Source organism: Monomorium pharaonis, chromosome 10, assembly GCF_013373865.1.
Source record: "Monomorium pharaonis isolate MP-MQ-018 chromosome 10, ASM1337386v2, whole genome shotgun sequence".
Taxonomy (NCBI): domain Eukaryota; kingdom Metazoa; phylum Arthropoda; class Insecta; order Hymenoptera; family Formicidae; genus Monomorium; species Monomorium pharaonis.
The window spans coordinates 3,663,962-3,689,855 of NC_050476.1; the positions used below are offsets into that span (position 1 = coordinate 3,663,962).

The window sequence follows — 25,894 nt, forward strand, 5'->3', positions numbered from 1 at the left end:
TCGAAAAAAATTCTCTTGTCGATTATTCTTTTATCTTTTTTTTAATTGAGAAAGAAAAAATTTATTAAAATTGTCACTTTTGACGTATCATTTATTATATCAGTTTATTGTTGCGCCAGAAACAAGGAACAAACATTTTTAACAGACATTGAAAAGAAATTTTAAAATTGAACGACTGCTCATAATTAAAACTCCTACAAGGAGAAAAAAGATTCTATAGAGACAAGTTAAAATGAGGTGAGAACAGAGCACCACTACCTTAAACGAATGGCAATAGTTTATGCTTCGACGTTGTCGTACGAAGAAAAAAGGAGGTAACACTCCGTCGATATTGACGAAGGTGATAGCCGGTGACCTCGTATAGAAGGAAGCAACAAATAAGATCGTAGATATTGCAAGTAGCAATTCACTTTTATGGTTGTTCACGCGGCAGAATCTATCTAAATTTTATATACTACCATTGGAACTACAAACGATAAGTTATTAAAGGAGAAGAATCGAAAAAGAACAAATTTAAGAAACCTGTGATAAGATAGTAGAAAAATCAAATTAATTATACTTATGCATTTTGTAATTAAACATGTTTTATTACGATATAATTTAGTATATAATTTACATAGTTATCAAAGGTGCAAGCTAATATACACGAGTTCTGTTTTAATATCTCGTGCTTATCTGATATCGCATCATTTCTAATATTAGAACTTTCGGTAATTTTTGTGTCTGCTCTTGCACGGCAGTCTCTCTTTCAGAAACATTGTGGCGGGAATACTGCGATGTTTGCCAGTCGACGTCTAGGCAAACATTGCAGTTTTACCATCGCCTTATTCGGCATTCGGTTTTCTGCTGTAAATAGCAAGGCACGTCAGTGCACTTTGCACACGTCGTGCTGTGAGAAAAACAATACTGCATTTCCGTATCACTACGCTGTATCGTGTGATGTATCTGGTGCACGACGCGATGCGTCATTTTGTTCACAGTAAATATGTTTGTTCTCGCAGAATATTATGAACTATACTAATGTGCGGCCACGGCGCGATAATTCACGATTTCACGCGTCGGCATGATTCACATCCTCTCAAGAGACAGAACTTTGTGACTTTGATACATTGGTAAACGCCTATTATTAAGCATATAAGACACTATCATTGGTCGGTTTAGTATTCGCTTTAAATCGCTTGAATATAAATTTACATATTGAAACGTTGGATTTTTGTGTTTGGATAATAATTTACTCGATGTTTTATTTTAAAAGTCAATTTTTAATTTTATTTTAAAGAAAAAGGAAAAATATTTTAAAATTTCATGAAAAATAAACGTAATAATATATATTATAATATGTATATTCTAATTCTTCATAGTTCTTTTTGTGAGGATAAAATGGAGTAAAAGATAGGGAAACAAGAAATTGGCACAATTATTTTAAATAAGTATATTTTTTTAAAAGTATTTTTTAAAAAGTATTCTCGCCTATAGATTTATTGTACATATCTCTGTTAATGAAATTGTTTCCTCAGCATCAATCGAATTGTCCTGTACAATCCATTTCTCAAAATCCACACGCATTTTACAAAAATACTATGTGACATATGTGAGTGTATATAGTACGTATATTAATAACTAGGAACACTAGAAACGAATTTCACTTTTGAGCAATTTTCTTAAACCTAACGGATAAAACGTTATTAACAACTTCACCTAATTCAGTTAGCTTTAAAACTAAACTTTTCGTTGTATCGTGTTATAATTTTAAAAAGCACAAAAATGTTTTTAAAATTATCTAAAAAAACATTTTTTATGTAACGATTTAAAGAAAAGTCTGTATAAAGAAACGTTGAAAGTTTCATATAATTGCAAGAATTAGTTATTAAGTCTCGAATAATCATCTTCACTAATTGCAAATATTAACGAAAAACTTAGTTTTAAAAACCAAAAATGTGGAATGGCCTTATAAATTAACAGGATTATATCGGAAGACATGAGCGTTTCGTGAGATTACGTTTATGCTTATGCAACAAACAAAAGTAAATATCTCTGATGCATACGGCATACACATAACGTAATATACATCCTCCATTCGCTTAACTTTTATTCATGGAATATGGTGGTGAATGATATAAATGATACTTTATTTTAAAATCTTACAAAAGTCTATACGCTATGTGATGCATATGTGGCAGTTCTGTTTTATAACATTTTATAATATAATATATAGCGTTGTACAATGACGCGAAATAAAATACGCAATCTTATTTTAATTAAAATATCAACAGTATTTTTAATTTTCGTTTTTTCAACAAATCTCTTATTATAAAATACGACCACAATTAGTTCGCAATGAATTCAATGACTGCATTTGTCTCGCCATTCCTTTATTGTCAAAAGAATGTTCGAGACAACGATCTATTGCTATTTATGCATTTAAATGCTTCATTTAAGATTAACCAAAGTATTTGCACTATAATGCATTTAGACCACAATATCTCTCTAATAATTTATAATTATTTGCCGTTATCTTTTTATAAAAATATATATATTTGAAAATAGTAAAATAGTACTTTTTTCTAATTGAACTCTTTCCTCAGAAGCTCGCATTGGTGAGTACGGGAGTTGACCTTTTGGAGGTATCCGAGCCATTCGAAGTCTGGAGACATAACCAGATATCTTATTTATATTGCCAGATAGCCTAGGGACGTAGATAAGGAACATATCATTATATCTTAAAGCATGCAATGATAATTATTCAAATTTGATGTAATCGGTTTTTTAGTTTAAAAATGAGACCATGATTAATGGAATTTAGTAAAATTCTGTCTCGTAAAATTACAAATAAGAACAGATATTCTTACTATCAATGATGTTTACATGATGTTTGCTATTATTCTTATTATGAATAAATTTTTGCGGTATTGCAATGTAGTAATTTTGCATCGTCGTCCACGACTGATGGTTAGTACAGAATTATAATTATCAAATTAACATTAAATGATGAAGTAGATATTCTAAAGAAGGCAATTAAACCTTTGACAAGCAGATCACAAATAGGAAAACACTCTTTTTTTTCTTTTTGCATTATATACCCCCTATAGGATAAGAATATTTTCCAAACGAATGATCGGATTTGCTTTTAAAGCAATTATTAAGTCTTGAATACGAGTAAAGGCGAGTAATCGTTCTGTCAATCGCGCGCACGAAATCGATCATTTCCCGTTTACAACGTGAAGGCGTACGGTATAATTATATTCTTCGCTCGAGCCGCACTCGCTATAAATTATTATGCATTAATATGTACAACGCATATGTCGCTCGAACGAGCACGCGCACGGGGAGTATGAAAAGTGAGGTACAATTTTGCGTCTTCAATCAGGATGCGGAAGGTTCTATCGCGTCCGATTTCTTCTCGTTGCGCCTCTCCCACATGTTGATCCTCTTTATCGGATAACAGATCACAGCCGACAAAAGCATAAGGCTGCCGGACAAGTAGAATGAGGCGTCGTAGCTCCCGGTCGCATCCATGAACGCACCTGTTTGCATGAATAAATGTTATTCAATGAATTAACGTTCAATTTTTCTGATTTAGAATTATTATTCAAGTGAAAATTTATAAGAGCTGCGTATAATAATGAATAATTCTAATGAACGGCATAAACATTTCTTAGAACCAAAGGTATTTGTTTTGAAAATCTTCTATCACAAATCAGCGTTTCAAACAAGGTTTTTGCGACGCTGATGATCGATATCATTCTAATTACCTGCCAGAGGCGCGCCCACAGTCGCCGCCACACCTTGGAACAGAAGAAGCAACCCAAAAGCGTTTGTTAGTTTCTCTAACCCTAACAGATCCACAACGAGGATCGACCTTAGGGAGGCGAAGACGGCTGCACAAAAATGTCTGCTACAGTTTGCAGATCTAATAAATATTCTTAAAAGCTAGCTTATAAATTTCAAATGACAACAAACGTGTGAATAAAAAAAATAAAAATGATATAGTAAAACACAGCCATAAGATTTATTTTTACGTATGAGATGTATCTTATTCTTTTATCTGTATTTAAAAAAAAATGAAATAGTCATATAGTCTGCTTACATATACTGAGACCAAAGCTAGCTGCATAAAAGAATTGATATCCCTCGCTTAGAGAAAGACCGGAGAAAATAGTTACTAAACCACCGACGCTGATAAATATATTGTTCACGACGAGGGCGTTAACTCCGGGCAAACTGCTTGTTACTAAGCCGCAAACGATACGGCCGATGGTATTACCGATACCGATTACCGAAACGAGGAACATCGCTGTCGAAGGATCGATGTTAGCCTTTATTGCTCGATCTGCAAGTAGACAAAATAATTTATTCTTTAAAATAAAAGAAACAACGGATAAAAATGTATATTATATATACAAGAATATATTATAATAGAGAAATTACAAATTACAACAGAATATGTAGGTTTTATTTTTATCATAAATCTAAAATAAATAATAAAGCAGTATATAAAAAATAGCGCAGTAAATAAATGGTTTTAATAATGTGACGATTAAAAATCTGATAATAAAATTCTAATTAGGATCTTTACCAAACTTAATTATTATTTTACTTTTTGATTCGAAATTGTTACATTATTAGAAAAATGTTATAGTGTATACTGTACTTCTAAATTCTCTTGAAAAATCGCTATAAATTTTTTAAATGTGACGAGTAAAATTACGAAGAATAAGTATATTATTACTTGATATATTCACCTGTTACATACAAGAAGGGCGTATAAAAGCCCATCATGGTGAGCCCACCAGAGATCGCTAATATTAAAAAGGACGGACTTTTTAGAAGGCTCAAATCTAACATTGTGGTTAAAATTCGTCGTACACTTTCCGGACACAGGTAGAAACTCCCGCTTTCTTCCTCCGCCACATCCTTTGCCGTTGGCAATCGCGTCACTGACATGTGATAACCGACTGACGATTGCTAGAAAATCACAATATTTTTAATAATTACTTAAATCAAATTTGATAACTTAAATCAAACGGTTTCTTCATACGGTTAGAAATTCAGCGACATTAATTTAACTTAATTTTAGTTTAATTTTTTTATATTAGTAGTATTATTTATATAGTTTATTTTTTTATATTTTGCCAGATTAGTTTCTAATGAAGAGAATAAAATTAAGATAAATTTATTTATTTTAAATATAACAATTTTGAATTTAATTTGTTATTTTATCATCTTATAGAAGTACAACTAGAAAAAAGCGAAATATCGGTGAATCATTTATAAATTGCTTTGATTTTATATTCTCTGCACAAAAATGACAAAAATTTTTTTATACATTAGTAAATAAATTTGTTAAATACACACCTATAATGAGAAAATTTAAAAGTACATTATTGGAATATATTTGCAATAAAACTTACTTGAGACCTGTAATGAGGAAGTCTATTCAAAGAGCCGCCATAAAAGATGTCGTCTCTATAGAACGGTCTCTGCGGATCTTTCGAATTACGTTTGCCCATTCGAAAAGACTTTTGGCTGCATTCCGAATCCGTTCGGAAACGTCGGCCGCTAATCGTATGTCGGCGAATCTAAAGTGGAAAATTTTTGCAACTCCACAATAATTTCAGAATAACATGTTTTTCTATCGTTCGCACTTAACATCACACATATATATTAGACTTTTTTGCAGATTCTAAAACGAAGTTGTTTACAAAAATAATTGATTCACAAGTAGATTTGCAGGTCATAGAATTGGCACTTGTAGTCCCGGAAATACTAAATTTTTGTTTCTTGGCAAAAGAACATATATTTTTCTTCTATTCATATATTCTGAATATCATATTTTACTCTAGAAATTGTAAAAGAAGTAAATAAAATTTATGAAAATTTCAAACTAATAAATTTCATATTTTTGTTTATTTCTTTTAAAATTTTAACGCAAAATTCGATGATAAAAGATATTTCTATTTCAATTTATATCTATTCAAATTTTTCGTTTTTCATATGTATATCGTTCTTACCGTTGGTACTTTTCCATTCAATCGCTCCAAATCACCACTGAGCAGATTGTTCTCCTCGGCGATTTTCTCCTCGTTAGTCATAGCATCTAAATCAGGATCATCAATGGGATATATCGGCACGGATAATCGTTTCTCTGAGGTGCTCACTTTTTTCTCCAAGGTTTCAGTCTCCACCTTGTGCAACGAGTGCAGGGATTTGGATGTGCTGAACAGAAAATTAGGACATTTCGTTAAGAAAACTAACGCATTAAGCGAAACGATTGTCAAGTATCTGTGCAAATAGGAGAGATCCTCCATTTATTACTTTACTATGTTAGGGCTGCTACCGAGAAGTTCCGCTGCCGTCGGGTATTCCGTATTATTATTCGTACCGAAGAAACCACTTCTATTTGGTTGCACACAGTGCAACGAAGTCGTTGATACACCTTTTTCCATTAACGTGGTTTTCACCTCGAGCGCGGCGTTTTCCGGGGTGTTCTTTACTTTAATCCTCGTTGGTTTCAAAGGACGGAACATTGCGCCAAATACGGCACAATGTAACAGCATGCCTAAAAACCGTGTTCCTCCCGTTAAGAAAAACAACAACTCAAACTGTTGGACATTATTATCTAATCATTTTACTGATAAATATTAATATGTATATTATTTTATTATGTGTAAAGTATCACAAATTTTTTTCAATGCGTAACTTTACATATATAAAATATATAATATAAATATTATGAGTATCATAGGGTTTTTTAATTTTTCTTTTGATATGTATGTATAATATATATATATACACACATATCATTTAATAATATTTCTTAATAATACTTCTGAACATACATTAACATAAATTATATTTGATTATTGATTATATGCAAACGTTAATTTACGAGAGATAAAAGATCACGCAAAAATAGAGTTTTATTATCATAACTGTGACTGTTCAATCAAAGGATATTTTTAACACACGAACTTATCTCGTACAATTCGACTTTTCTCTTGAGGTAAATGATATGTACACCTTAATCGTCATATCGTATGTTAGTCATGCAAATCTTTGTTATCTAAAATGTACGAGACGTATGATATTAAGAAAATAAAAGAAGGTAATCTCGTGTTGCTATCATTTTCCATTGATGAGGAAACGCTGATAACATCATAATCAGCAAATTTAATTGAAAGTTTAATTAAGAAAAAGTGTAGGAAAAAAATAAGGTTCTTTATTATGCCATTTACGTGATGAAAGATGATAGTGCGTTTTTATTTTCACGATAGACAGCATAATGGATCTATACATTCAATTTATTTGAGGAAAAAAACCATATATTATAATTTAAAAAATAAATCAGTATACTTGCCTGCTTGACATAGCAAGGCTCCTCTCCAGCCGAAAGTTTTCACGAGTATGTTCGACAATGGTGCGAGTAAAAATGCACCGATACCGGAACCACATACTGCAATACCTGTAGCCAAGGCTCGCCATTTTTCGAAGTAAAAACTGGTAGTTATTACGGCCGGTACGTATATTAGACCAGCTCCGATGCCACCTAATTTTTGAAAAAAAAAAAAATCTTAGTTTAAAATAAAACTTTTGTATAAATCTAATATTTGTGTTCGAAAACATCTCAATTAATTTAGCAAAAAACCTTAGATATTTAATTTTTTGACAATACACTTTCCCTATTTTTTAATACACATAGCATTATTACAATTAATTGTTAAATTAATTATTTTATAATATATTTGATTCTTTTTATTTTTATAATTATTTATTAAAAATTCTCTCTTGAAAATAACGGTATTTCCAAGTTAATATTGATTAATATTTAGATAACGAATGCGAATTCTCAGTAGGATTTCTTACGGTATTGAATAAAGATATAGAGAAAACTTACCGATGGCGCCATAAGAAATGTAAAGAAATTCGATGGAAGTGCTGAAGTACGCGAGGACGAAGGCGACACAGCTTATCACGCTTCCTAATATAGTCACTAATCTAAAGCCATATCGATTGGCAAGAGCGGATACGAAGGGACCTGAAAAAGAAAATTTAATTTGCGATAATTTAATGTCGTTACTTCACCGATGATTACAGACTTTTGGTTTTTAGATGTTCGGTCGAATGGTAACGTGCACATCACTCCTTACATGTTAATTATCGATAAGATTCTAATCATTTCTTTTTTTTTATTTACTCGTGAATACATTAATTGCTATGTATATTGACTGTTTGACTATACGCAACTTAGCACAAATGTCGTCATTATAACAGCAAGCAAGTTTTGCAGGAACAATATACACGTACGTATATTTGAACAAGTGATTCTATTAATGTATGTCGCTAACATGGTAATGACGCAATATAAAATAATATGTATATTGATTTTTTTAGTATATCAAAGAAAATATTTTATACAATTTTTACAACATAACTGAAATATAAATTTGAGATGCAATTGATTAAAATTTTCACATACGCATAATAGAGGAATATTATAAAATAAAAAATCTTTCTCTTATAGATATTAAAACTATTTTAAAGTTTGTATTTTTATTGATGCTTATGTTGTTCTAATCAATTCATTTTATTTCATATCAAATAATCAATTTTATACAATAGTAAAAAATTGTTACGATAGTAAAAAAGTTACATGTTTAAAATGCAAACAGTTATTATGCAGGATTTTTAATTTCTTCGAAACAAAACGTACAGTTTCTGCAACATTAAGAATAAATTATAACTTATATTTTTATCACAAACAGTTAGGTACAATTTAAATATGCATTTGCATCGCTAAAACTGATTATAAGGGTCTACATGAACGATTCGCGATATATAATTTTTCTATAGCGACATATAAATCATCGTGTATTTTCCTTTAAATCTTACTATCGATTAATCACATAGTATTGTGCATGATTAAATGCATTTAGCATTTATAAATTGTCTTTATCAATTATCGATATTTCTACAATAGATCGCGATAATTTAAATACATAAAACCTTGTTATATATAAACATATGAACGATAAATTGAACGCCAAATGAAAATGTTCCGGCATATTTATTTTTCTTGCATTGTGAAAATCCTTGAGACTAATCATGCAACCGGTCACTTATTGCGATGCTAATTCGGGTGCGAACACAAGTGTACATCATACAATATATGATTTTATCGACTCGATATGTATCAGGAAGATTCCACGTGCGAGCATATTATACTGTTGTATTGTACAAACAGACTTATCAGTTGCGTACATTCAGCAGAAATACAGCTATCCTTATCATATTTTCGGTGTTTTGCAAAATGTATTGCGTCAATATTGTGATTTGATATGTCAAAGAAATATAAATTTTAAAGGTTGCAAAATATTCCAACTTAGAAATGGAGAAACCGCATATAAAAGAATTCATTGATCAAACAATACAACATATTGTTATACAACGTATTTACATACATTTTATATTCCATTTACATTCTTTATAAATATTACATTCATCAAGAACTATTCAAACTATTCAAGAATTTGTTTATCAATTACATACATTTTATGCAACATAATATTTTAATTAATTGCAATTTTTTAAATATTGTTTGATATATTGTTATGCAAAACCGATAGACATTTAATTATTGAAATAAAAATGCATTTTGAACTCGGCAATTTATTTTATGATGTAGTAATATATAAATCTGCTATTAAATATCACATACGTGTCATTACTAACCAGCCATGAGATAAAATCCACTCTGTAACGAATTAACGAACGCAACACTTGCTTTCGATACAGAAAACGCGTCCGCGATATCATTGAGAAACACGCCAAAGCTGAAAATGATACCGTCGACAAAGAGGTTGCACATAAAGGAAGCTGCAACAATCACCCAACCCCATCCTCCATCAGGTGGTACGACCATTTCCACTTCAATGGTCTGTTGACAAATATTTCAATGAAACATTTAATAATTAGCAAGTACATAAAATAATTAAATATATATCTATGTAGAAATGACCGTTTTTGCATCTTAGCACAATAGCAATTATTGCAATGTTTTCTTTTTGCTTTTATAAATTTCTAAGTAAAATTCGATAATTTGAGTATTAATTAAATAATTTTATTAATATATGTTATACTAATTTTATATATAATAAATAAGAAATTAAATTTTTGTAATAATACGTATTGTTAAACATAAACAATTGTACAAAATTATATTTTTTTACTGCAATATAATATTTTCATATAAAAAAAGATTGAGGCAACAGAAAATACATGATATTATATATATAAAAGTATTTGAAATCGGTAATCATATGATAAACAATAAAAATTTGCTAGGTTTAGTTCTTTAAAGTGTATACGATCAACTTGCCGCAACCGTCGGATTTATGCGGAACTAACGCAATAATGGAAATTAAAGACCTATGACATCTAATTATGGAAATTTGTGCAAATTATGTACGTCGATTTTGAGTAAGAAACAAACAATACTAAAAGTATTAAATTTGAAAAGGGAGAGAGAGAGAGACAGAGAGGAATGTAAATGTATAAATTATTTAAAAATAATTGTGCATAATTTTATATAGTAAGCTAATTTTTGATAAAATAAATTGCCTTTGCTTATTGGAAATTTATGAGGTGTCTAAGACAGGTCATTTAGAAAATCAGGAGCCCGATTTTTAATATTTTGATCGTTTTGTGACTCAAAACTTCAAAAATTCTCTATCATCAAACAACATGCAACTAAAACGTTGACTTAATTGCCGCAAACGACACACTCAAATGGTTTTGATATGAAACGTTTTATTCAATAAAATCTATAGGAAAAAATTAATAAGTTATTAAATTGCAATCATATTACAATAACAATCTGCCACTACATTATAAAAAATTTATTCGCGACATTAACTCATATAATCAATCCGTTCTTAGCAATGTGAATTATTTAAATGCATATAGAGACGTAAAGAAAAGAGCGAAATTACTATTTTACGCACGAGGCATTTCTTACAGTTTAGCAAATCATCACGGTTTTCATTTCCATCGATAACAAGAGCACTTTTTCTACATGATTAAAAGCGTAGACGTAGCGTAATTCAGAGAAGCTTATTATTCGAAAGTTCCAGCTTTTTCATACAGAAATCGACACAAACCGTCGTCAGTCGTTCGCGGCATAGAAATCAAGATGAGTTCTATTATCGTTCGCGTTTTTTACGTTCTCGTTGTTAATTTCCAGGCGGACAGATAAGAAAAAAATTCAATCGAGAACGCGTATCCGCCCCTGGATGACCCACAGCGAGACAACGACTATCGGGTCCATAATGTGTCGCAAATAAGACGATATCACATTGTGCAGTTTTATAGCGCCCGATCGGCCTGTCGCGAGCGTACTGATCGCATGTACGAGACCGATGATCGCGCGCGCGACTGATCGGTGCGATTTTTTGCACCTTTTGCGTTTTAACACACCTACACGTGAGAAAATATCTCGAGAAAATCACCTCGTCGTTATTGTTGTCGTTGATGTCCTCGAGCGGTAGCTCCTCGCTTCTATTGCGCTCGTGACCATTTTGCTGCGACTTGCTCGCGTCGGAAATCTGTTCGTCCACTTTATCTACCGTCGTCGACATTGTCCCGTCCGAATATCTAAAACGTATCTATGTTAAAATTTGTTCAAGGGGAGGACATAATCAGGCGTAAAGATCCGCTTGATTTATGATAGATACTAACAATGAAAACTTAAGAAAATAAGTTTAATGGCACTGCAGTTCTATTATAATAGAACATTATTGATCTATATTTTTATGTGTAATTATAATATTATATTATAAATTTTATAATAAAAAAATTAGTTTTTTTTAAATATAATCTTTATATTGTCGTGATTGGTTTTTAAAGCTTAAAATTTTACTTCTTTGGTCCTTTACAGTAAAGTTTGTGCTGATTCATTATCAATTTTCGATAGTCACACTGAGAATTATCATTAATGTTAATTTCGAATGCTGTTGCAAAAATAGAGACATTACGTCTTGCAATTGATTTGCTAATGCGATGTTTTTGTTCCCGATATTTATTATCTATCATGTACTGATTTATTACAACATTTTTGCTTTCATAATAACTTGATAAAACTTGTATTCCAAAAAAAAGAAAATATATTAGCAAATTGCGAATCAACTTGCTAATGCATAACAATTTTTTATTTTTTACAAAATTGTATAGTGACATACAATTTCATAATTCCACTGACATAATAAATATCAAGGATTAATTTAATTTGAAGGAATACCACTCATGATTAATATTCAAAACAACATATGTCATTTATTTACATTTTATGCTATGCATAAGTATGCAATACATTTGTAAAATATAATCAATGCGATTGAGAATTGACATTAAAGGTTAATAATTGTGATAAAATAGAGCATTTAATAATCAATTTATTTTTAGTCAATTTATTATCCAGATCAAATCAAGATTATATAATTGTAGATAAAAAACAGGGATCCCCTGTGTCTGGAACATCTTGTACATAATTCCTACAGAACATATAGTAGAAGAATCAAAGGCAAGTCTGACTTCCTTTATATCATCGCCATCAGTAATGGCTCTTCCTTTTACTCACGCGTACATATACAAAATTGTAATAACGTCATGGCAAAAAAAAACGATCCGTTCGTTAATGGAGTGTCGACGAAAAAGAAACAGTGTTGAATCGGTTGATGATCACGTGTCGACAAGTTTTCACAATCATTTTGATTTGCTTAACCTTGATCTTTCGAAATTCATCTTCCTTGATCTTTTTTTACTCGAATTAAGTGACAGGCGTGGCGTTTTCGTTATGTCTACATCTTGGCAGACGTTTGAATGATAAACCACTTGAGAATACGTTACATGAGCTGATCGAACGTTTATCGGTCACGTGATTAGTTGTTGTTAATTCTGGAAATTTATAGCGATAATATAGTCAACGGCTGACATTGCACAGTAAAATATATTATCAAGAATAACACACGAATAAACAATTATAGGATTAGACGTTTTCGTTATCACAATTAGTTGTTTAACAAGTTTTTAGGTGTTCTTTGATTAATTCAGAATTGGTTTTTCTTTATGAAAAATGTATTTTATGTAACTGAAAATAATGTATTTTTAACGAGAAATTATCATTTAAATTAATGTAAAAAGTTTATTTGAATATTACTAAAAATTTTATTATCTTTCTTTGAAATTTAATTTTCGAGAACAACTTGTAGTTTGAATGATTCTTAATGAAATACTCTTGTGATTAGCAGGCTTAGGAAAAATAGATAAAATAAAAAATACTAATAGAAATATTTATTCAAAGGATATATCTATAAAAAATACTATTTGAAATAAGTTATTTTTAGTTCGATTTGTCACAGATAAATACGTTTTCTTTTTATTATTATTATTTTCTATTTTGTATTTTTAAGAAATATAAAAAAGTAAATAATAGAAAATAGAGAAATTTATTTATTTATAATATATTGAAAGTAAAATAAATATTGATTTTACTTATTGATCGAACAGGCAGAGTTACGAACAAGATAACAAAAGTTGAATTATAATAACATTTAACATGTCTGAAATATCGAATCTATCTTGGAAATCTCGTATTTGACGTCTTATACATAATTGACGATAAGATAAGCTCAATAAAATATTTATGTCTGATACGACATATGAATAAATTCTCTAATATGGAGCTTCTAATTTTTTAATGGATTTATTGCCTAACCAATTGCTAAATTCGTCTTTTGTTTTCTTTTTCTTTTTTATTCTTTATGGCACTTCACAATATACCATGTGATTATGCTGTCAGTCTCTCAGATACAATTCATCAAAAGCAATTAAAAATTACGACCTCATCTTTCTTGTACATGTCATCTTCAAAAAATGTACAACTTTAGCAGTTATCATGTAAACAGCGTTGTGTAAACTTTGCTAATTGATAACGAATATGCATATTTTTAACGTGACTTCGCTTATTTTATTCTCTTGTTGAGCAATAATCCGCGAAAGGAGAAAGTTAATTTGGCAGTGAAAACTGCAAATTTGTTCTACTTTTTCTTGGCTGTCCTTGATTAATTATCTGTTTGCAATGATGGCTTTCAATAAAGTATAATTTTGTATAAAAATATAACATATTAAATATTTTTAGATTTTTAATATAAAAGATCTACAATATAATTAAAAACAAAACTATATAGAACTGTATTATATAAAACTGTACTGTGCTATATAATATCTACAGATAAAAAATCATATTTACGTTTGCATTATATGTATAACAATTATATCTGTATTTGCTGGGGATACACTAAATCGTTTATCTAATCATAAATCCAATCGTATATTTAACATTTTCTTAATCTTGCTCTTGATGGATATTATAACAATACATGTGACCGATACTTACAAAACTATTATAATAATATAGAATCCAGATAATCTCTCATTCATCAGCCATGCTATTAGATGTAATTAGTAACGTAACACACTTATTGTTTATAGATAAAATACAGATTATTATTGTACTATTTGCATATTATATTGATGATTGACGTTGTACAATAGACGAGTTTTCTATCACGATTAAGTTAGTGTCTCTCTAATAATCTTGAAAGATACTTATTACGCACTTTATTCAAATTTTTTTTAATTTTTTTAATTTGCTTGATACAAAATACTTGATACTTTGATCCTCAAAGATTTATATTGTTGAAACGTACGTCATACATACATATATTTACATATATACATAAAATTATTGTCTTGCTTTGACGTAAAGATCCACGTGTTATTAGTCAATAGTAACAAAGAAGCATAATTAGAACAGGAAAAAATGATGGAACGAGGTAATCGCGTTCTTAGATACGTCTCCCTAATAATTGTTTATAATATCGTTCTAGAAACAAGGGTGGTTCTTGTAAGAACCGCTGATTAACTCTTTAAACACCAAGATAAATCATTATCGGCGCGCACCGGACAATGTAATTCTACTAACTTACTGATAAATTATGCCTCAGTAACTGTTGAGCGAGTAGATATCTTCTTACTTTTTACCAGATAAAATGCCAATAAAACTCCGCGATTTTACGCGACGTCATAATCGCCACGTGAGGCGATTGCGGCGCATCGATCGGCAATAAATTGTTGCCACTTCAAATTAAGAGTTATCAATCACGAGGAAATAATGAGTAAATTAACACTCGGTCAGAGCGATAATTGTAGTGACCAAGAAGCTTGCCTGAATGCAGAACGAAGTACAGGAGCTTATTCTCTATCTTTCTGGGATATAAAATACAATACATTTCCGACACGCGAAACATATATTATGTATTATTAATTCGTACACTTTTAACGTCAGATGAACAATGCAGTATTGTGGTCAATTGAATTATATAAAAAGTGAAGCGAAGTAATATATTCTGATATATTCGCGAATGCGAATTGCAATACCAAGATTTTTTTCGATAACCGAAGTAATTACCGCGAAATAAGAGGCAATTAGCGCGCAAATGCGATAATATGAATTGTATAATTTTGCGTTAGACAATATACTTGTTACACACTTTTTGCACGAAAATTTTTTTTACCTTTATCTATTTAATGATATTATCACAAAACTTTAAGAAATAAATATATTTTTTCGTTATATGTACGTTGAAAGTGTTCCTTGTTTCACCTGTCAATTCACACACTTAAGGACCACACTTCGATGTACAAATAACAAAAAATATCGTGTGCGGATCGGCTATTGCCCACTTATGCGGGTGAACGCACTCGCCTTTGGCTCATGTGTCCACTTCCCACACTTATGGCCGATTCACTCACTGCACTTGTTATACAATATACTATTGTAAAATATCTTGTTCATCTGATAAGTAATAGAACTTTGCTCTTGTAAATACACGTACGTTATAAAAATCAATATAGATCATAATTGGATTAGCCAATTATCTCATTTCTGTTATTTTTGTCATACCGCTATCTTAAATTCTTGCAATTGATTTATTATTTAATAAAATCATATTTTTTAATATATTTTCTAAGAATATATAAATTATATAAATTTTATTAAATATACAAGTTATATAAATTTTAAATAATATTTATATGAATTTATGAAAGAAGTTATAAAATGATTAGATTACTTTCAAATGCATTTTAATATTCTATAGAGCAGCAATTTTTCAAAAATTATTTAAGACAAATTCAAGAAAAGTAACAGTCGTTTTCCTTTCATCTTAAGAGGTCACAAAGAGAGCATTTGTGACCAATATTATTATTAACGTCTAACAATAAAAGGTGTTTACTCGCGCTGTAAATTAACTTTATGACCTATAGATTTTCGTAAGATTTCTTCGTTTAGACAGTTGATTGAATGCCGAGAGAATTAAAAACGAAGTGAATTGTTTCTTAGATTCGCTATAAACTGCGTTGAACAAGTTCTCGTAAAATGAGTTTTTAATGGATTACACAATTTGCATTAGCCGGAGCTTGTGTCTTTGTCAGATATAACAAACGACTTTACGATGATAAAAGATATTTCTACCCGCGGCTCTAATTCTTTCCACACCTTTAGCATTGTTATTTCGCACCTTTACTCTTTCAATTTTTTTACGTGTGAACGCGACGATTTGTAAAGATCACAAAAATTCGATTAATCACACGTCGATAACATTAATATATTTGCACTAGCTGTATATTGGCAATAACATAATTATCGCGGGTGCGGCGATCTTATCGTTCTCTCCGCGAATTTCGCAAACATTACAAAAGTCCCAGTATTACTCGATACCAGATACTTTGCGGGTGGTCAGTAGATCTATGATAATTCTAAGATATTACGAGAGACACGATATTAAGAAATTACGATGTTTTCTAACGTTTTTGGAAAAATTTCCAACGTGTACTATCGGAGAAATCTGGAATTTTTAGAGGATTTTTTATCTTCAAAAATTATGACCTTTTATTAGAATGTTATTGATCTTTAGGATTAATATTATTTTACTTTTAAATTTAAATTGTTGACAAAATCATTTCCGTGGTTTTTTTTAATGCAAAACGCCGAAAATCGATTAACAATAAATATAGCATATACATTCACATATATTCACATACATTTTCATGTAACATGAGTTAAAAAAAAATCACTCATGACAAATTCAAGTTCTGAATTGTGTATTTAACCATCTATTGAATTTTGTATTTCTGTACTTCCGGTGAGCTAGATATATCGCAGACAAATTATTATATACCATTTATAGTTCACACTCTTTGTTTTAGTGCTTTCTCAAATTTAATTTTTAAAATAAGTGAGGAGCAGGACATTTCTTTATGATTGTGAACATTAAAAAGTGTATATAATAAATTAAATTTATTTTAAAGCTGAATATTTAAAAAATTCTGTAATGTTAAAATTTTAAATAAAATTTTATTTTAATAATTTGAATAAAATTCTTGGAAAATCTGAGAAGTCGCTTTTAGAAAATTTGAGTAAATATCTTAATTTTCAATCTCGTGACAAGATTTGATGTAGAATGAATGCATATATGATAATCTTATACTAAGGTAAAAACAAAAAAATGCACATTGATTATTTTATTTATTTGCAAATGGTTTCAGTAACGTTTCCTATATATAAATGGATAGACCAATAACAATTCGAATGTATTGCGATTTTTATCTCTATTGCGTTAGCATATCTTATCATGCAATTAAAAAAATATATTGATCCGAATCCAGTCAGTAGCCAGTTCGAATTTCATATTAATTTTTCTCCACGTCATAATGAAACATAAAAAATAAATAAGACGAAACCTAAAATAAAATAGGACGACAAAATAAAATAATAAAATTTCAATGACAATATGCTCTTAAATCTGCTTTTGTAATTTAATGTTTTACCATGAAAATTATATAAATTAAATGACAAAACGTCACTCTTATTTTTCTGCGATTGAATCTAAACTTCTTTGACAGTATGTTTTTCATTTCATTGCCGTTAATGCGAGAAAAAATGTCGACCTACATAATATATAGTTATAGTTGAAGGCCAGAGTTCGCGATGACTTATCTCGCATCTCCAATCTGCATTTATCTACTAGCAATATTTGTGTCTTGTGATTATGTCGAAAAACTGGATTAAAGCATTACAAAAATAATCACGAATATAAGTCAATTAATAAACTGCGTCATTGTCTTGTATATTATTTCTCAATCTTTTAATTCTTTCTTTTTTGTTCTTTGTTTCTTAATGACGACGAATCATCAAAAATTTTTACGGAGATACAGATTAGACGGAAACACTGCGATGTTATTGTGCTGCGATGGAATAACAAATGCGTCATGTTGAAATCTGATTGCATAGCCTTTACATTTAGATCACAGATCTGCACGCTCTTTAACGATTCGAAACTTGAGACTCGGTTTTGAAGATATTTGTAAAATAATTGGTTAATGTAAGTAATTTTAAAATTATTTTTTCTAGGCGCAATCGGTATGTTAAAATAATATCAAAATTAAATAGTTTAAATTTTAATAAAAAAATTTAATATTAAATTTTATTTAATTTCGATATCATTAATAAAGAATCGATATTAATAAAGAACAAAAAATTCTTGTACAATTATTTAAAAAATAATTAACATATTGTTTATTCAATGATTGATTATTTACAATTCTATTTTGTGTGTGTATGTATGTGTGTGGATGCGCACGTATGTGAGTTATTAAAACTTTATTTGTCTTTTAATTTAGTTTCTTGTTTCTGTTTCAAGTCTTTGTTTGTATAAGCTTGTTACGTCTTCAATGTAATGTAACATCTGGTGCAGCAAAATCGTCAGGTGCTCGCAAAAAAAACGTTAACCAAATAAAAGACTTTCAATGATACTTAATTAATTTTTAAATTCTTTATTTTAGACAGATTCTCTCTGATATAAAGAAATAATTAGAAATGATTCTCTCGTCTATGCCGCATATGAGAAGAAAATCAGGTGACATTTCTACTATATTAAAAATATCTACAATCATCTTGATTTCTTAACAGCAACCTTGCGTTTCGACATTCCATTTAAAAACACTACTGTATTAAAAGAAACACCTGCGCGCGAGGACGCATTCCAAATCTATGAAATGTCCTTCTCGACACTTGCGTCGTGGGAAAAAAACTGATGCTCAAAATCATTACTTTTTTTCATGGTCATTCGTGAACCGTTCGTGCTATCAAACAGTTTTAATATGTGGACCGATACTTAATACCTTCACATAAAAATTGCTATATTCAATAGATTATAATAGAAGATTTAATAAAGATTATTACATTCCAGAAGACAATAGAAAATTGTATTAAAGATTATTGTCATAAAAATTTTCTTTTTCAAAAATGTTAGAACAAAAAAATCTTAATTTGTATTTTATCTTATTACATTGTATTTAAATCTGTTTTAATGTAAACTTTTCGGATTCTCGAGGTTCTTGAGCCGTGGTACCACCATGCGTTGGTATAAAAATACTTCGATTCTAAAAATAGCTACAGAGTTCAGATCATACATATGTGAACGCATTTTCACAGTTACAATTGCACAGATATACGCGTGTTAATTAATAATTTATACATCGATAAACTCTATTAGATATATAATCTATAATTATTCCTCATGATATTATTAACCATTCTTACGTCACCGATTTAATATTCTGAAACTCGAGCTATTTATCATATCAACGTAACGTGGCGCTTTATTTGTTTTTTTATTAAGAAGATAACTTAAAACTTAATAAAATGGATTATAAAGTTTCCAACCAGAAAAGAGTGAAGAATGTTTTTGAAAGTCTTTGTATCGCACAAAGTTTAAATATTAAATATCACGTGTCATACGCGAATATAGAAAGTATTTTTAAAGTAATTTAAAATTATCAAATAGCCTTTCTTAATTTCTTAATTTTTATCTAACACTCGCGAGAGCGTGAAGGTAGTAGTCTGAAAGAGACAGTTTTTTTTCCGATAATAAAATTTAAAAGGTTCTGATGATGTAAAAATTGCTCTCTTTTCAGTTTCACGTGTTTCTTTGCTCTATAAAATTTACGGGAATAGAGTACCAAATAAGGTATTTGCGTTTATAGGCGTTCTGTTACTGAGCAAATCATGAATGTTCCACGATAACACAGACAACTGATTGTTTAATAAGCGCCCTACAGCGGTCATACAGAAAACACTCACGCCTGTCGACGCAATTGGCGAATATTGGTCGCATAATTAATGGCACTCGGACATCGTCGATTTTTCGCGGTCGGGATTCATCGGCGATTTAATGACGGATAAAGAAACTCGCGCGTGCACGCGGAAACGTGCGTTCGCCACGTGCGCTTGCGCGCATTGATCAACGCGGGAACGGCTCACGTGGACCGAGTTACACGTGGTCCAGCCGGTTCAGTCCATCTTTTTTTCATGCTTTCCTCAAAAACACTCAAACACTTTTTGCTTTCCGGTTCGATTTCTTTTAAGTCTAATTCGATCAGCGCGAAACGCAATCAATAGAGATCGAGACACGTTACCTCTGGTCCTCCCAAAGTCTGCACTGTCACCAGTGTGCGTGAAAAGAATCCAGATTGGCAAGAGAAAAAGGCAAGACACCGCGATGGCGAGACACACCACGCGCGCGCGTGTGCATATGTGCGTACGTACGCGTGCACTAAAGAGCCGCGCGCGAAGTGACTCGAGCGGAGGGCCCGTTACCGTCGCGACGTTATACCGGGTGTACTCCGTGGATTCGCGGTTTGTCTCAGCTTTGATAACGACGGGATGCGAGATTGGCCCGTTTTGAAGTGGAGGAATCGAGTGTGCTCCGTCGTCGGCGTCGCCGATGACGCAGATATTGGTGGGAATATCTTTTCGCGCGCTCTTCGGACTCCCCTCTCCTCCCTGTGAATGTTTCCTCGGGATTTTCTGCGGTTACTTGCCCGATAAACGCCAGCGACTATGCCACATCGCGACATCGCCATCGGAGTGATACGAATTTTTTTTTCGGGAATAATTGATAAAGTAAGCTACAGCTAAAAAAAGCGAGCGATCACGTAGGTCACGAACTTTTCGTCGAAGAGTTCTCTCCGTTCTTTCGAAACATTTGATTGATTGATACGAATAAGCTAATAAATTAGCATCGGGAGAAATTAAATTACAAATAATTATATGAAATGAATTTTCTGTTTACTCATTCCAAAAGAATGTTCTATTGTTTATCGGTTTTTACTTGATTCTAGAGGATTTTTTGTGATATGCGATCTCAAGAAGATATTTTAAAATCTAATGGAATATCCTCACAAGATACTAAATTGAAGATTACAGTCTTCTTAATCCTAGAAGAATCATTTGTTACGCGCGCGAATCTGCCGTAAAATAATATATATAAATACATAACGATCGTCTTGTGTCGCGAATATCTAACATAGCTTCTTATTGCTTTGAATTATTATAGTAGAATTTTCTATAGAGGAATTTATTTTGGATTACAGATGACGCATGCATTCTTTTGTAAATTATATATTTTCAAAGAGGAATATATTTCATGTAAGATTTTTTGCTTAAAAGAAAAGCTTAGAGGAATTCTTTACTTACGAGCACAATATTTTTGAAAGGGTGCACTTACGTAGACAAATGTATAATCTTAAGGATAAATTTTTACCCAAGTGCTAATTCAATTTTAATACAGTTTTTGTTATTAAAATGTTAATCATCTAAAACAATGTCTAATAAGATTTTTTACATTAAGTAATGTTAATTCAGTTATTCTAACACTTTGCAAAGTAGAAGAAATCTAAAAGAATTCTTAAAAGTATAAAAAAATTAATTACGTGAATTTTCACTCAGACTAGTATTAATATCGGAAAAATGTGAGTGGCTGTAAAGTTAAATAAGTTAATGAATAAGTAGACACGAAACTTTGCTATAAAGTTTACGATTATTACACCCTGTATTAATTCGTAATAATGAATAACTTGTAGGGTACAAGTGCGTTTTTTAAATACCCATTGAAACGCAGGCGGCAAATACTTCATTCACGCCTGTCTTGTCGCAATGACGCGCGACGTCCGGTATGATGCAATAATCGTAGGAACTTTCGATATCGAAAATTCGGCATGCCGAAATCGTCGCCTCGGCAGTAAATCGTCATTCATCGCGGCGTTCACGTTGTTCGAAAATTCGCCAAGCGCGGTTACATTGCCTTATACGCTTACACCCTTAAGAAACGTACGAAAATTAAGATCGTAACCGCAATCGTAAACCGCGTCGTTTTGTGAAGTATAAAAAAGAACAAGTATAAAAACCAGAGTGAAAAGAAAGAAGCGAAGACGCGAGTTTGGCGCTGTATAAGATTCTCAAATACGTAAATACGTTATAAACCGATGTGAGTGACTCTGAAGCAGGTCACCAAAAATCCAAATGACATCGCGCTGCATCCTGCTTGTTTTATGCGTTGCTGATATCGCTCGCTGATTACGTGAACTCTACTGAATTTTAACTAGATCCGATAATGCATCGCTGCACGTTTCGCAATGGAAGCTATACTTGCTTTTAATAAATTTCCATCAGGGACAGAGAAACATAACATTGATAAAAAGAGAGGTGACTTTATACCAAATACGAAAATACCAAAAATGTTTTTTATCCATTTCTTTTTTATTTTTTGAGTATAGAATGCCTTGTACGTACTACACGAGTGAAGAATATGAATAAAATGGTGTTACTTCACAATGATAAGAGTTTTTGCTGTTGGTTTATTTAACGAAACAAAGTAAACCTCACTATGGACAATTTCTTCTCAGACATAAAACTCTATTTTATATACTTTATGTTTTATGTATTTTTTGTACGTTAAAGGCGTATTTTTCAAATTCGTAAAAAAAAAACCAGATAAAATTATTCCGGCGCAAATTATAGGTCTGTAAACTAGTCTCAACGCAATGACTCGAGACACGGTCCCGACCCTCGCTTTTGCCATCACCTTTTCTTCCGTCGCCGTGATTGGAAAGGCCCCGATAGCTCAGTGTCAAGTTTCAAGTTTAAGTTTTACCGTTTCAGGTTTTCCATTCTCTACGACGACGTACGCGTGTGCATACGTGGACGTTGGCACGCGCGTCCACGCTTATTATAGATTGCAAACACGCCCCCCTCAAATTCGATCAAGTGCACTATGCGAAACGTAAATGAAACGTAACGCACACAACGAGCCCCCAACGTCGCGCATATATTTTATGTATCCTTTCCATGATTATGCAAAGTTTAACCTTAGGTGTGCGTGTCGTAAACGCGCAGCACCGTGAGCTGTGTTCTGCGTGCTTTCAGAAATCGTACGGTCGCCGCGTGCATCGCGTGAATGAGCTATCCGTTCGCTTCACATGGCAGACACGTAAGAGAATTCAGACTTGCGATTCTGTCGTGCGAAATATCATTATATCGCAAAGTGTTCTTGTCCGGACTAAAAGAATGGATTAAAAAAGATGCACATAGGTATATGAGAAACTTCTCCGAAACGCCGCTTTTGAGTTCACAACTCTCAACGGGATCGGATGCGCAGTGTCACGTGGCGGGCGTCGTGAAAACGGCATTGTGAATGCCGTCGTTCGGCGGTGATAAGGATCCCAGAGGCAACTGCCCGATAACCCGTTTCAGACCAAGAGATTGTACGAGGCTCGCGCTCTCCGTACGCAACTTGTTTTCGACGTTTCCGAGAGCGCGGAACTGGTAACAGCGGCACGTCGCGCCGCGCGCAGAGACATCCCGCTTCTCGCGCGTGTCGACGCCGCCGTCGCGGAACGCGTTGTCCCTACGTCAGGGATCGTCGGCAAATATAATTGCTCGGTCTGAAAGCCTCGAGGACGATCGACGTTTATTACGAGTTGTATGCGGGAAAGTTGTTAAAGGGCGGCGTGCCTTCACATACGTAATACGCGCGGCGACACGGCGCGTACGTTGCGCATAATCGCACGCTCTATATGGATTGATTTGCGTCCCGCCGCCCGACGTGGAATGCGGCGGTCTCTTCAATCAACGGCCAATTAGTGATTTCGATTGACATGACAATTTCGTTCACGAAATTGTTTCGCCTTTTTTTTTCCTCTTTACCGCCGAGAGGATAAATTATTCGAAGCTCTATGATTTTATTATATTATTTTTTCTGAAGATTAAAAGAGAAAGGAAAGAAGAAAGTGATAATCTGTCTTTTTCGAATATAATAATAGACAATAACGAGCAATATATAATAATAATTAAGAAGTAAATTGTATTTTAGGTTAATATATACATAAACAAAATTGATTCAATTTCAGATAATCTATCTTTCAATTATAGATATAATATTTAGTTTATTGGTTCTTCTTACAACTTTTTTGTTAGCTACAAAATATTCCATGTTAATTAATCTAGTAACTTGTTGAAAGCTTGATTTTAATTGAAAGAACTGTACATGTATTTTATAAAATTTCATAAAAAGCAATGTAGCGAACAATTTTAGTCAATAAAAAATAGAGATTAATTCGCATATTTGCTGTTCAACACGAATGATCTACTCAGACTTTATTCTTACCCGTTGTTTTATCAGGGTTATACGTCCGATCTCTTCGATCAGCAGATAAGATAAACGCGTTTTTCTTGATGCCTCTTCCGTTCCTGCGCGATTCTAATCGGCGAGACACGCGTGCAAGTGCAAATATGGTCTCAGTCACACAAATCAGTCTTGAATTCTTATTTATAGAGAAAATAATTGCAATTTTTCTCTTTCGTGACATGGACTAATACTCGCGTGATATTTCACCGCTCGAAAAATTCGAAAGCACCGCCGAACGAGCATGCGCGTATTTTACACGTGGTTTCTGGTGCAGCGATCGTAGATGCGTGTAACTATAGTTACAAATTCGCTTCGACACGCGCACAAGTCCACGCGACTTCTCGACACATCGAGAACCGGCGACAAGGTGGACGGATAAGCGGACACTCGAGGAGCCGTCGTTCAGAATTCTCTCTCGCTCGCCTAGCCGACGACTCGCGCGAATGTGGAGGCGTTCCTCTGGATCTCCGGCGCGAATTTTCCCTCGCCGATATGTCGTGTTCCCCCTCCTTGCATTATCCACGCTTGAACGAAAGTGCGAATTGAGAGTTGGATTGCGTTTTCCAAGAATACGCACTTATCTTCTACAAGAAACAATCTTCACTCTCATCTTATTCGTATCGCGGGACGCGAAAGAGAAAGAAAAGAGTGGAACAGAAATTGTGAGAAACAGATCGACGGTCATCCGATCGCATCTCATTCCACGCTTAAACGAAAGTGCAGATCAAAAGTTTGATTGCGCGCCCCGCGAAAACGCATTTATTTTACACGCGGAACAATATTTTTACCCTCTCCGCGGCAGCACATGAAAGAGGCGAAGAAAAACGAAACTAAAATTGCGAAAAACAGATCGACGATTCTGATCGCATATCATTCTCGGCCAGGTCTGCATGTAGATCGCGTCCGTAATACATGTAATTTGTACACATTAATGTCGGGCTTCCTGGAATCGAACATTCGAGCAGGTTTTGCAAGGGACCGTTGTTCGTGATAATGTTTCGTTCTTGGTTCCCGCCTCTCGAAATAACACGTGAGGCGGATTTAACTAGTTTGGATTAATTTATAGATAAATTAGAATTAGAGTGACATAAAACTGTATAATTAACTTGTAGCGTAGGTCTGGAAAAGGTATTAGGGGCCCGACTTCCCCTTCTCCGAACGTAGCTGAAGAGAAATGAAATATTCTATATAAAATAATTTACACGAGATATTTTATTTCTTAATGTGCTACCAGTTAAGAATCGAAGGGGTCA

At 32.4% G+C, this 25,894-nt stretch overlaps 1 protein-coding gene across 7 annotated transcripts; it reads right to left on the bottom strand.

Moving 5' to 3' along the window:
* Nucleotides 1-1,417: 1,417 nt before the first annotated feature.
* Nucleotides 1,418-25,004, bottom strand: LOC105833952 (monocarboxylate transporter 13). 7 transcript variants are annotated; one of them, XM_012676085.3, is made up of 12 exons: nt 24,621-25,004; nt 11,505-11,649; nt 9,730-9,934; nt 7,895-8,035; nt 7,358-7,546; nt 6,316-6,559; nt 6,012-6,216; nt 5,412-5,579; nt 4,743-4,965; nt 4,088-4,330; nt 3,753-3,878; nt 3,364-3,524 (listed from the first exon to the last, which is right to left on the bottom strand). In XM_012676085.3, exons 2-12 carry the CDS (start codon nt 11,631-11,633, stop codon nt 3,364-3,366), a joined length of 2,034 nt encoding a protein of 677 aa, XP_012531539.1. In that variant the 5' UTR covers nt 11,634-11,649; nt 24,621-25,004. The 7 variants fall into 7 exon arrangements, with proteins under 7 accessions (XP_012531541.1, XP_012531543.1, XP_012531542.1 ...); XM_012676084.3 differs by lacking the exon at nt 24,621-25,004 and adding an exon at nt 20,593-24,609; XM_012676086.3 differs by lacking the exon at nt 24,621-25,004 and adding an exon at nt 15,630-16,064.
* Between the last annotated feature and the right edge of the window lie 890 nt (nt 25,005-25,894).